Genomic DNA, 13,894 nt, shown 5'->3' on the forward strand with positions numbered 1-13,894 from the left:
AATGATGATGGGAAGAGGAGTAGTTATTGGGTTTGGAGTTTCACTTTGCTTGATCTTGATGTTAACTTGCAAAACATGCTCCAAATTAGTCAAGGGTGCTACAGGAAAACTTTCCAATTATAGTTCAAATCTGCCCTCAAACTAAAATTCTCTTACAGTTGATTCCTCTGAAAATGGTTCCTTGAACATTTCTCATATAACTGGAAAAGTACGGAAGAGGAATCTAAGCTTGAAAGTACCAGAAAAGTTTTTTAAAAGGAAAAGAGGAGGGAGGATCTATGTATCTAAAACCCATATTTCCTATCCAAATTGAGCTAAGAATTGCTTCTGGGGGAAATTACCATTATGCACACGGCCTTCTGTTTAAAAAAGAGATCTCGTTGTCTTTTATACTGTCAACGCCTACTTTATAAAAATAAAGCTATTGCGAACTCCGCTGGCCGCGCTGTTCCTAACAGGATTATTAGCAGTGATTTGTCAACCCCTGCAGTCTCAGCGGGCTCCCTTTCTGCGTGATTTCTAGCGGGTCTCGTCAATTATCGGTGCCGTTGTCGCTCGCTGTTTGATCAGAAGCAGCATATGGTGCTGCTTGTGAGGCGGCTAGTAATCGCCGGAGGAGAAGAATAGCAGGTCGGTGTTCTAGGGCGGGCACCACGCGGGACCCCAGAGCCCGGGGAGTCTCGAGGCTGGGGACGCTACCGGGCTTTGGGCCGACCCAGAGCGGGCGTAGCTTTGAGGGGATCCGGCTGTTTTTGTTGTTGTTAAGAGAGCAAGCTTTCTTGTTTAAATGCTAATTCCACAAATTAGAGATCGCGTGCTAAATAAATAGGACGAATAAAAAGTGAACCCATAGCTAATTTAGGACTCTAACTGGCAACTTCTAGTTATTTTTAAAGAAAGCCCCAGGAAGACTACTGCTGGAAGTCCCCTTAAGGCCCAGGCCGCTCCCCGTGGGCTATTTTAACCAGCAGTTGCGCTTTCAACAGCCCCCACCCCCACCTTCCTCGAGCCCCGGGCCCCTCCCACCTCCCACCTCCCGCGTCCTCAGTGGTGAGTGAGTTTTCGAGGAGGAGGGATGGAGGACGTGTGAACTCGGAGCATAACCTTTATTTCTCCAGCTACTGTTGAGCACATAACTCACCCACAGCCTCTACCCCGTGAGAGAGACAAGGTCATCGGAATAGCTGACTCTTAGGGCTGAGGTTTTCATTTTGAGAGTGTATGCTCTTTAAAAACCCCAAAACCCAAACAAAGCACTTTAAAAAAGAAAAATAACAACAAACAAAAACAATACACAAGAGTTTTCAAAAGAGCACTCAAAGGAGTTAAATAGCGTCAAGCCACAAAAGCAGGCACAACCTGCAGGGGGTGCCACATTCGGGTTCAACGTAGACTCCTGGTGAGTTTGGGGTCCAAGGCAGTGCAAGAAACTGAGTATGATGGTAAACTTTGTGCTATCTAAATATAAGATTCTAAAGATAAAATTCTTCTTTACATCTATCTTGAAATAATCCTAGTACCTACTCTTAAAGATAACTATTTACCTTGGTAAACATCATGTCCCATGTAAAATAGATTTTGCAAGATACACAGACTGAAATAATTACCCATCTGGTAACATAACTCTAGCCATCACAATGTATAAGCTCAGTTTACATTTGTATCACCTTTTGTCTATTTTACCCTAGCCTAAAGACTATAAACTGAATGAAAAACAAAAACTCTTACATACTTACATTTGAAAAAGGGAGGAAATCATTAAAATGTAGGTATTTCCCCTTTCCCCCCTCACTTGATGAATACAGTGAATACATTTTACCACTCCAGTGTCTAGTAGCTTTTGTTTGGGACATATTTCAGTTTTTCCTTATTTTACCTGAGTATGCAATATTGAATTATTCAGGGGAGTTGGGGAGAAAAAGAGAACATAGCAGTGGGATATGGGTACCTGGAATAATTAAAAATAAGCTTTAGATTGGCATTAGATTTGAGATTAATAGAAAGAACAAATTGGGAAGATTACTGTAAAATTATTGAAAGTGTAATCTCCCAATTCATAATATATTCTATTCTAAAAGAGCTTTGCAGAGGATAAGTTGAGGTATATAGAAATGTATATTTGGTGCTATCAAAGCAGGAAGCAGCTAAAAAGGAGATGGCATGACACTGTATGTGCACAAAACAGGACAAATTTTAAAAGAGATATATGTCCATTATGCAGCTCTAACATAATACTGGCTGGTGGCATAGAGATGTATATAAACTTTAAAGGATCAGACATGGCTTTTAAATCCATTGCTATTCAGAATTGTGGTAACATTGCCCTACCATATCATTGTCAAAATGTCTCTGAAAAAATAATCAAAGAATTGAAATTACTAGCTGCTCAGGAAAGAAGAATCCTTACAAGGGTCAAAGACAATTAGAGAAAACTTCACAGATCCTTTCTAGAACATTCATCTCAAGATTGGAATCCTTAATCTTGTTAAAAATATTTTTTAAGGCAGAGAACTGAAAAAGAAAAAGAGGTCCATTTCCCACGTGGATGGGTGATTTAAGGCTGTTTTTCTTGCTGCTCTGGGAAATGATTGAGCATTGGATTTCAATGTTTATTTTCTTACAGAAGTTTTTCTCATTTAAAAGTCTTTAAGTACAGTTTATGCTCCATGCTGGTTTTCTCTGTTTAATTCCAGTTTTGATGTTGACTTAAAATGTGGAGCCCAGAACTAAAAGCATTTTCAAGGCAGATTTCTGTGCTAGAAATTGTAGATTTGATTTTAAAAATACATTTTTTTCTTTAAAGAGAGGGAACACTACTAAAAATTTTTTAAAGAAACAGGATTAGTAGTTATCATAGGTTGACTAAAAAACAGGGTACAGTTATCCACATGAAACTAACTCCAACTAACTAAATTTACAAAGGACACTGCTGATTTTTCTGGGAGTTGTTTCTTAGTTCTGGAAAGTTGACAGCTATGAACTTTTACAGACAAATGGTCTACAGAAGCAACCCCACGGATTCTTGCTGCACTTCTCTGTCAGAGAAAGTACTTCTCAGGAAAATGAGGTTTAATCTCCAATAACATGTAATGGCCCTAGTGGATCACACATTACCAGTCACTGATTAAAGGACTTATAAATGTTGTGTGAGGAAAGGGAACCCTAATTATTTAAAGGTGGTCCTGCTGTCTTTCTACTTTTCGAACACAGCATACTGTCCACAGCAGAGTAAGGTCTGTGCTGCAGGTGCCCCACACAGCGTGCAGCTTTATCGCCAAGTCCTCTACCTTCTGGGCTCTGGCCAGACCAGGGACTTCTATCCGATCGAGACCTCCATCCGGCCTCTCCCCTAGCCCAAAGAACTCAGGGTTGGCGTCGCACGTCCCGTCCTCTCCTCGGTTGTGGCACAGCGCCACAAGGTCTGCTCTGTCTCTAAGCAGAATTGGGTCTAACAAGGGCCCTGAGGACGCCTCCGCCCAGTGCTCCGGGCGCCACCCCACCGGGTGCCCAGGTGCAGCCGCCACCCTTCCGGTTGCTCAGGCGGTTGTCTAACCCTTAAGGGGAGATCCTGTCCAATAAGGCCAGGCCGGAAGAGTGAATTGGGTGCAGTCCTCGGGGCCCCCAGGCCAAGCAGAACAGGGAAGGGTCGTCCTACCCTTGAGACTCTGCCTTGCTGGACCTTTGGGGAGGTTGGGATCGCCAAGGCCCCGCTGCACTTTAAGGCTGAAGTCGCGGGAAAAATCATTAACCCTTGTCCACGGCGCAGCATGCTCCCTTATGCATTTGTCTTCAGTTTTAACTTGGCCCAACTTTGCCCTCCTTTGGTTTCTGAGGTTTCCTTCATTGGCGGCAGGCTCGGGTTGGGGTAAATAGCTTGGCTGGCACGCTAGGTCCTGAACTGGAGCCCTAAGCTGGGGCCCGGAAGGAGCATTCGGAGGGCAAAGTCAGCGTGGGGACCGTGGATCTTCACCCGATTCACCCCCACAGTGCATTCCCGGGGTGGGGCTGCTGAGTCTCTGGCCCCCGGGCGGCGGGCAGGGTACGCGCTGCAGTCGTAGGCGCCGCCGCCCTCGGGAGCTCTGCCGCACTCACCCCGTGGCCCGAGACGACCCAAACACTATAAATGGGAGCAGGTAGAAGCAGGTACGCTCCAGTGCTTGAAGGGATTCTGCCCAGAAACCTCTCCAGGAGCTCAGTCCAACTGGGAGTGCCCATTCTGTGCCTTTCTCTTTCCCGGAGTGCCCAGTCTCACAGGCAGCGGAGTGAAAACACCGAGGCCACTTTGTGCCCCACCGGAGAAACGCCTGGACTGTGCGTTCAGCAAGTGGGAGCAGGCCCTGCAGGATACCAGGGATCTGGGGTCTTGGGGATTGCTTCGAAGCCAGCGTCTCCCCCACACCCCGACCCCTGGCCCAAGAGGGACCCCGATGGCTGGGACCAGCAGCTGCGAGGTCTTTCCCACCTCAGTCCCCAGGTTGTGATGGTGGCCATGAACAATTTATTAACTTCAGCGTCATCCCATTGCCCAAAAGGCCTAATGCCATCCATTCGAAAGAGAAAGGTCCCTGGAAAGGGCTATAAGAAGGAAATAATTTCTATGGAAAGATTGTGTTTATGTATTATCAGGAAAAACAAAACAAAATAGTAAAACAAGCTCTTCTCTTCCTCCTCTTCCTGCCTGAGTGAAGGAGGTGAGGATGCCTGGTCTGTAATCTATATGTTGTCAAGGGTATGAAATTCGTTTGGAAGGAGAAGCTCGATCAATTTATTTTTGCTGCTTGCAATAACACAGCTGGATGATGCTTTGAGCTCACGCTAGACTGGGGCTCATCATTCATTCGCCAAGAACGGGCCTAAATGGTGCCTGTGGGATTAGGTCAATTTTAGTGGATCTACTTCGCCTCATTTGGTTACTAATTGGTTTCTTGTTTTATAAATCGAAATCTCATTTTCAGGAAATTACAAAACCCGTGCAGTCAGTCCATTGAGGTAATCCTTGGGTCAGGGGGTATTTAAATGGAAATGGCTCAACCGCGCACCCAGGGTAAAGCAACAGTGAAACTTGCCCGGGTTTTCCCATGAAATGCGAGCTAGCCTTTTAGATCCATAATAGATACATCCCTTGTAATGCTACTTATGTAAATATGATAAACCAGACTTTAAGGGGGGGGGTGCTGGGAAAAGCAAAATTTATCTGCCAAGGTTGATGTGGCATATCTTGGAAATCTTCCAAAATAGATTATGTTTTCCTTTGTCTTCGGCCACTTTAGCTGGGGAAAATCCTTTTGTCTAAAACCCGATTTAGTTATCGCCTCCCTCACAGAGCGCCTTTTCTCCTCTGCAAAACCCCATTCCCTCGGCCTCACCGAATTACAAGAGAATCTTTAGATCTTGTTCCCACTGTAATCCCGCCGCAAAGGGAGCTGGTTTCCTCCTCATTTTAAACAGACAATCAAAGGATTTGCGAATTTTCTGCGGTAGGTCAAGTGCAGAAACGAAATCTCAGCTTACCCCCTCGCCAAAGGAAATTGGGTGCCGGAGCGCGTTACGGAAGGCGGGAGGCTAGAGGTCACTGGGAGACTTTTGAGAAGGGGTGACCCCGATCGGGCTTGGGGAGGTGTTCTCCGCACCCCGAAGGGCAAGCTCGGCCCTAGTACTACCCCGGGAGCTCCGGACAGGTAGGCAAGGTAGCCAGGGCCTCAGGAAATATTAACCCAGACCTAACCGTAGGATAGATATTTCAACAGGGAACAAAAAGAGAAAGCAACGCTCCGTAAAACAAAAGATCCCTTAAAAGGTGCGTGTCCGGGGAGTGTGCAGGGGAGAGGAGGGAGGGCTTTGTTATCCTACACCCGGACGGGCTGTTGGTTAACCAGAGGGAAGTCTTATTTCCCTCGTAGGCGCACATCGCCGAGGCCGCCGCCCAACTCCATCCAGGTTAGCGCTGCGAGCTCAGAACAGTCTCCCACTCCCACCTTCCGCGCAGCTCGTGGCCGTTCAGACCATTTCCATCTCTAGGCCACTCGGGGGACTCTCAAAAAAATATGAAGAGATTCGTTGACCTCCCCAAGGCAGGTTTCAAGCCCTCCGGGGCCTTCCAACACACGCGCACAGCTCGGCTCAGCCCTCCCCGGGGGCGCGTGAGTGTGGGCTGCGCTCCAGAGAAGTCTTGGGGTTCCAGGGCTCCCTAGGCTTCAATGGAGTCCTAGGGCCGGCGCCACCTCCGCGCTAGTCACTCTCAGCAGGGTCCTTTGCCTTTTCTCCACTGCCAACTTCCTCCTCCCCTTTCTGGGTGGTACCTTTGAGCAGGTACCAAAAACGTACAGGTGCCCGAAAACAAGGATAGGCTGGCTGGATCAGGAGGAGCCAAGGGAACGTGACGGAGCGCAGAGGTGACCGCGACGCGTGCCCTCCTGGAATGGCCCGGGAGGACGGCAAGGACGGGGGCAGTGGAGTCACGCTGGGAGGGTAGTTGGGGCGGGGTGAGAGTCAGGAGGGGTCAATCTGTGCGAAGGAGGGAGAGGAGTCCAGTCACAGGCGGGAGCGTTCCTGTTTGCTGAGCGGCGGGGAAATCGTTAGATTTATTTAGATGTGCAAACACCCAGAAAGACCCTATTGGAGCTGAAGGGCCGCTCCAGGTGCTCACAGCTAGGGTTTTGATCGCTTGCTTAGGAAGCAGTTCCTGGCCAACACCTTTAAAAAGTTTAACTTCCTGGCTGGGGATTTAGCTCAGTGGTTCCGCTGCCCACCTGGCAAGCTCAAAGACCTGAGTTCGATCCCTGGTGCAAAAAAAAAAAAAAAAAAAAAAAGTTTAAGTCCGTGTTTTATTGTGAAAGATCCTTTCCAGTCCCATATTACAATGGGAGTGTTTGTCCTTGTGTGCTTTACTTTTCGTTTGCCCCCAACAAAGTAAATCATCTTAAAAAAAGCCATGTTCAACCTTGCTCAATGGTTCTAAGAATGAAAGGGCTTAACTATCTAGTGAAATCATTTCAGCAGTTCCATTGTTAAAAGATAGTTTAATATAGGTCCGCACAAATTTCCTCTGCTTTTTAAAAATTTCCTCCTGTACACCAGTAATATAGCAGGTTATACTAATTTTTTAAAAATCAGCAATGAATCTCGAGTGCTTTGTATTTGAGGCAGCTCCAGAATGATGCTAAGGCTTGTGGCAAAGCCTCAAAAGATCCTAACTTAGTAACACCAAGGAGAGGAATGAGCTGTATTTGTTAATAGAAGATGGTACCTGGGAAGTAGAGAAATTGAATAATTCCTAATGTCCAGGAAGAAGGAAAATATTGTTAAGAGATTGATTAGCACCTAAAAGTAACTGACTTTGGAAAAGCCCATGGGCCTTCTCTTTCCTTGGGGAGGTGAGTGGGGAGGGTGAGGGGTGTGTAAGACAGGGCTTAGGAGGGGAAAGGAGAATTGCCAGGGATGCTGGTGAGCAGAAAGCTGGAGGTCCACTGTAAACAAGTTTTCTCACAAAGGATTAAAGTCACAGATGAAGGAAGAGAATGACTAGAAAGCCCACAGCCAATCAGAAAGGCCATCAGGGACCAGCCCAACTTGGCCAATTATCTCAGTTTTTTTGGGGGGGGCAGCAGGCAACAGCTTTCTCTGGGTATGGAGATGTCCTGTGGTTCCTGATAAGGATAAAGGACAATGTTAAAACTTTTGAGTGAGAAATCAGGTGTCTCTCACCTTTGAGAATATACTAGTGAACCCCTGCAAAAGTTATAGCAGGGTGCAGTGTCTGGGGTTCCTCCAAGGCAGAGGCCACTTGAGATCCTGCTTGGCCTGAGCAGGAAGAAGGACCTGTCATCCCTGAGAAACCTGGGCTGATCTGGTGGGGCAAGTACAATTTCCACTCAGAAGTCAATGGGAAGAGGCCAAAAGTTACAAGTTCCTGTGCCCTATACTCTCTCACTGTGCAGGTTACAGAGTGGATAGGTACTGGAAGAGGGTCACTGGTGTTCTCTTGAGCTCATATATAACCAAACCTAAACTCTGACAAATCCCCAAACTTCCAGCTGCACTGGAGTGTGTTGCTAAAAGTTGTTTCTGTCTCCACAGGGCTAGGGGAGGCATGGGGTCACTCAAGTCGCACAAGTCCCCTGGACAACGTTGGACGTGAACTGGGCTCCCATTTACTCCAGGTACAGGCACAGGTCTTCTGGTTGGCACGTGTGATTCAAGGTCCCTGTGCCTGCCTACTGCTCTGCTGGGCTTTTAGTTTCTGTAAGCAAGTAAACAGGATCCAATGTAGATGGGGCTCTCTCTCAGCCCAATGACTCCTTCAAAGTTAAAACTTCAGCTCTTAGCTGAGTGTGGATGGGCAGATGGAGTTTTATGAAGCCAAGAGGGAGGTTAAGGAATAACTAAGACTTTGGGTTTAGAAAATAGCCCAACAAAGCCCCTTCAGTACTCTTGCCCAAAGGGAAAGGGTAGTTTTGTCACCTTTTGACACAGAAAACTGGAATGGCTGGGGCTAGGCCTTGAGGGCAGGCTTCAGAACTATCTGAAATGAAGGATTTGCAAAGGAAATTACAGGAATCTGGTGGTAATGCCCATCAGTATTTTAAGCCTATACATTCCGGATCCAGCTGCATCTACAACTCATTTCATCTCCTCCCTGTTGTTCCCAGCCTCCCCCCTCGCTTCCTGAGACCCCAGTCTCAGACCTGCTCAGGCTCTGTAGAAACCCTTGGGTACACACAAACACACCCTCAGGTAATGAGTTTAACCAGTGTGAGGTGCCCATTACCTTCTTGTTTGCAGTGCACACTGTTTTAAATTGCCTGTTGCTGACTTAAATCACAAAACAAATATTTTAAATAATAACCCCCAGTGGCATTTTTAGCTTTGACACTTGTCCCTGCCCCCACACCCTCTTTATTATTATAAAAGTCCACGCACAGCTCTTCCATTGGAGCCCGGAGCCTAAGAGGCCACATCTGTTTGCAGGATCCCAACAGCTTTCATGTCCCACTGCTACCCATTCTCTTCTCCCTCCCAGGGACCAAAAAGATATTAGTTTCACAGAACAAAGAAAGGGCTGCGTAGAGGATTCCCTCACTGATCTGGCCTCTGTAAATTTGCATTTATCTAGAAAGGTTCTGTAGCTTCCTTTACTGAAACACCTATCGTGTCCCTATGTCATCTTTCCCAACTTTTCCCATATTCCCAACTAATTTCTCCCAGCAAAATAAATAAGAGAACAGAACCCAATCTCTTACCCCTTCCAGCTCTTGCCTGGTCACTTTCCTCTTCTTCATTCTAGCCTCCTGGCAGGACTGACTTACATGTCCAGTTCTAGTAACTCCCTCCACTTCCCATTCTCCCCTACATCTCTGCAGTCTGACATCTCCTCCACCCATTGTGCTCTGCACAAGCACCACCACATTCTGATACCAAGAATCAGGTGCTGATCTCTTTTCCCACCTGAACTCGTTCATCCCATGAATACAGGAGGGTCAAAGCCCTGCCTTCATCGAGCGTGCATTCTAAACAGAGCCACCTTACAAACCCACACAGGTGCACTGAGTAGTTGTCAGGTGGCATACGTGCTCTGGTAAGAAGGGGAAAGGCGGGGCTCTATTTTAGTTTTGCCATTTAAATTGGGGGTGGTTGGTGAGAGCCTCGCTGAGGTAACATTTTGGCAAAGACCCAGAGGAGGTGATTGATGCTGATGAGTTAGCAGTCCCCTCTTTTCTCTGTACCTAAAATAGCACTATTTCTGAATTTGCTCCCCTTCTCTCCCATTCTTTGCTGTTTTCATCATGGCTATTCTGCAAATGATGCAATTTTCACAATGCTGTAGCTCTTTATCTTTTCTGAGTCCCAAGACCTCCGGGTGATCTCAGCCAGTGCCACAACCTCAAATCTTTTCTCCATGTGACTCCAGCTGGTTTGTCCAATGCACATACTCTTCTGAGCTCCAGACTTATTTCCTTCATATTTCCTTCTTATTTCTCTAAGTGGAAATCTGCATGCATTCAGAGTTTAACATGTCCAAGACAAGAATGCGTTATCTCCTGCACCTAGACTTCCATCATAGAAAATTTCACTGTTTCTCTGAATTTTTAGTCTTGACTAATGAGCTCTATATCCCTACTGAAATCTGGAAGTCTAAATTTCTCTTTCTGCCACCAATTTCCATGGAGTCCACTGCCGGTGCAACCTTTGAGTTAGACTCTCCCTCTTCTTCATTCTCTTTGTGACTGCCCGATTTCAGGCTTGACCATTTCTACTGCAGTTACCTGGTCTGAATTTCATCTCCATTGTTTCCATCTAAAGATCACTCTCTATTCTTTGCCAGAAAAATACATCTAAGCATGTATTCTCCTGCTTGGAAACCTATATCAGAACCCTAATGCCTACAGGAGCAACTCTAGATTACTCAGATTGACACTCCAAACTCCCAAAATCCACTGTGGGGATACTTCCTCTGTCTCATCTCTGGAACACAAAACTCATCACCTCTGAATACACCAGAACCATCACCCGCCCCCCAACCACCATGCCTGCCTTTGCCACATTATGATTATTACTTCTGTCTAGCATGTTCTTCCTGCCCTCTTCTCTCCAAGCTTCTTCTCCAAATTCCCACTTAAATCATCTCCTTTATAGCCTCAGATTACTCTTGGCCTCTGGTTACTCAGCTTGTAGGTCTTCTGCCTATTCGGCACTTTCTACTCAGCCATGTGGTCATGATAAATCTATTTTAAAGCCATTTTCCTCAGCTCCTTGAAGGAAGAACCTGATTCACCCTAGGCCTCCACTGCTGGACTGTGAGGACTCATTCACAGATGAAAAACAAAACAAAACAAAACAAACAAAAAACAGATAGGGAAAGTCTAAACTTTCTTCGATGGAGAGACTGTCAGATTGATGCTTCATTGTAAATATACATAAACATACAATACAATGACACCACTCTGTGGACTTGCTGTTCAGGCAGTCTCTCATCTTCCAAGCCCCGTATTCTCCCTATTCTGCACACTTTCTGGAACCTTCTGTCTACAAACTTCAGACTGCCTGGTCTTCCCTGTGGACCAGTGCTTCCTGCACTGGATCTCCCATGACCTGCCACTATTCTTTTCATTATAGGCCGCAGCCACCACTACAGAGCTCTTCGTCTTTCCACAAGATCATCTTTCCACAGACCTAAGCCTTCTCTTGTCCATGGCTATGATTTTTCCCCCCAGAACTTGTGTGTGTGTCTGTTTTAGATGTTTCTTTGTCCATTTCAGTGGATCCTGAGTTTTGTATGGCATTATCCTTATCTACCATTTCCTCTGGATACATACTACACGCCCCCTATGCTTACAAATTTGGAATGAACAACCAGGGTGGGGTGGAGAGGTGCTGTGGCTGTTCTATATCCTGTGTCCTGACAGTTTCTCTCTACTCCATCTCTGTTCTTCTGGCAGAATGTTCCTAATTTCTGTTCCCCCTCCCCCCATTTCTCCAGATGGCCCAGAGCCCTCTCCATTGACTCTATTTCTGCTTCCCCAGACATTGGATGGCTTCATCTTTGTGGTGGCCCCAGATGGGAAGATCATGTACATCTCAGAGACAGCCTCAGTGCACCTGGGTCTTTCTCAGGTAGGTGAGTGTTCCACACTTCCAGCCTGCAGTGTTTACAACCAGAGCTGGAAGCAGTAGTTTGTGTGTGATGTTTCCTCCGTTCTTTATATCTACATTTCTGGGACTGGAAACCTCTTTGTTGGCAGGAGGATTCTTTAAATAGATTTAAATCTCCCCATTTCTGAACTTCTTTATCCTTTAGCTTCTACCCAGGCCCATGCAAGCCTTACTTTTTTTGAGTTCTTACCAGAAACCAGACACTGTGGGAGGCGGTCACATACTTATGATCTTTTTACCACAACATTGCCAGGGAGCTACTACTACTACTATAGTTATCATTGCTACCACTATTACTATTAATTCCCAGAGAAAGGAGCTGAGGTTTACATAATGAGCAGAAGGTAGAAAGCAAGAGAGGTGGAATTAGAGCTCAGGGCCAGTTCCAGACTGTTGGCTGTCTTCATGGACCTTCAGTACCCCTTAGCCCAAGCTTGTAGCTTCTTCTTGGGGCTTTCTTCTAATGCAGAAACAGCAGTATGCTCTTCTTTACAGGTAGAGCTGACTGGAAACAGCATTTATGAATACATTCACCCAGCAGACCACGACGAGATGACAGCTGTGCTCACTGCACACCAGCCCTACCACTCTCACTTCGTGCAAGGTAAGGCAGGCACGTGTTTTCCACGATGCTTGATGATGGTTGGGCCAGTGGGAGTCAGCTTGCAGCTTTCCCTTAGTCTTATCTCGGACCCAGGCCTATGCCTGTCTCTCTTGAGCCTTCTCTCCTTTCCCAGAGTATGAGATCGAGCGCTCCTTCTTCCTGAGGATGAAGTGTGTCTTGGCCAAGCGGAATGCTGGACTCACTTGCGGTGGCTACAAGGTGTGTGACTGAGCCTGAAGACTGGCGCCTCTGGGCACCCTGTGGTCCAGGAGTCAAACACCAGGAGACTGCGGCTGGTGGTTCCTGCATTCTGGGCCCAGAGTGCGCGCAGGTCACAAGCGTCAGAATGCTGTGGGTTGGGACTTCCATTAAGGTTCCTGAACGCCCGGGAGACTGCACTTAAAATCAAAGTCTGGCTAGCCTTGGATACTGTGCACAGTCTGAGATGGGCCCCAGGAGGCCCTTAGATCCCTGCGTTAGTCAGTGTCAGATTTTGGATCTCCAAAAGACTAAGAATCTGATCTTTAGCTGGAATGTGTGGTACTTGGTGAATGTGATGGAGTCTCAATAAAAAGCAGGTTTCAGAGACCTGAAGGAGATGCCATGGGGTTTTTGGGGCCCAGGCCCCTGTGTTTTTCACAGTCACCCAGATGCGTTCAGAGCACTGTTTACTTTCTTGACACAGTTTAGTAGAAGGGTATGGCACAACATGGTTGCTGGCCCAACAGCGTCTCAACATGTTTCACCCCTTCCCATCCTGACCAACGCCTGACCTCGTCTCAACTCCCTCCCACTCCATTACAGGTCATTCACTGCAGCGGCTACCTGAAGATCCGACAGTACAGCCTGGACATGTCCCCCTTCGACGGCTGCTACCAGAACGTGGGCCTGGTGGCCGTGGGCCACTCGCTGCCTCCTAGTGCGGTCACCGAGATCAAGCTGCACAGCAACATGTTCATGTTCCGCGCTAGCCTCGACATGAAGCTCATCTTCCTGGACTCCAGGTGCGCGGGCAGCCCCCTAGTGCAGGGCCGCCCTACTGCTCCAGGAACTTTCCGGGACCGATGGAGCCCATCTTGCAGATTAGGCGACTGACCAGGTCCTTCTAGGTCTGGGAGGGCTGTGGGGAGTCAGCAACAGCCCCAGCACTCAATGCCCCTGGGCGGGGATTGCTCTCCCAGGGTGGCGGAGCTGACCGGTTACGAACCTCAGGACCTGATTGAGAAGACCTTGTACCACCACGTGCACGGCTGTGACACCTTCCACCTGCGATGCGCGCACCACCTGCGTAAGCCCCCCACCCCCGCCCCCGCACTAAACAACACTGGCTCGTGCCCGAGGCGGCGGAGAGGGGAAATTTCAGTCCAGTCCAAGCAAACACACCGGTGGGAGCCCTCGTGGCCCATAGTGGCGGTACTTGAGGCTTGTGAGGAGGGGCTACTTTCACCTTGGACCCGCTAGGGACCACTAACACGTGGGGAGGGGGCGATTCTTGGCGAATTTTTCCCAGGAGGAGTTTTGTACTTTCTTCGACGAGCTTCCCTGTTTTCCAAGCCCTGAATTCCTTTGGCTATTACCCCCGCCCCACACACACCCAGGATAGAACCCGGGGTGCTCTACCACTGAGCTACCTCTCCAGCC

General features: G+C 47.6%; 1 protein-coding gene across 1 annotated transcript in view; it reads left to right on the forward strand.

The window, feature by feature from the left end:
* Positions 1–13,894, forward strand: part of Sim1 (SIM bHLH transcription factor 1) — a 73,971-nt gene that overhangs the window by 2,807 nt on the left and 57,270 nt on the right. The window contains exons 3-8 of the mRNA XM_010607205.3: positions 8,077–8,159; positions 11,521–11,610; positions 12,145–12,253; positions 12,387–12,472; positions 13,058–13,257; positions 13,435–13,666. Coding sequence (XP_010605507.1) covers positions 8,077–8,159; positions 11,521–11,610; positions 12,145–12,253; positions 12,387–12,472; positions 13,058–13,257; positions 13,435–13,666 — 800 coding nt within the window. The remainder of the gene's footprint in view (positions 1–8,076; positions 8,160–11,520; positions 11,611–12,144; positions 12,254–12,386; positions 12,473–13,057; positions 13,258–13,434; positions 13,667–13,894) is intronic.

Source organism: Fukomys damarensis, unplaced genomic scaffold (assembly GCF_012274545.1).
Source record: "Fukomys damarensis isolate Sample0158 unplaced genomic scaffold, DMR_v1.0_HiC HiC_scaffold_14, whole genome shotgun sequence".
NCBI lineage: Eukaryota > Metazoa > Chordata > Mammalia > Rodentia > Bathyergidae > Fukomys > Fukomys damarensis.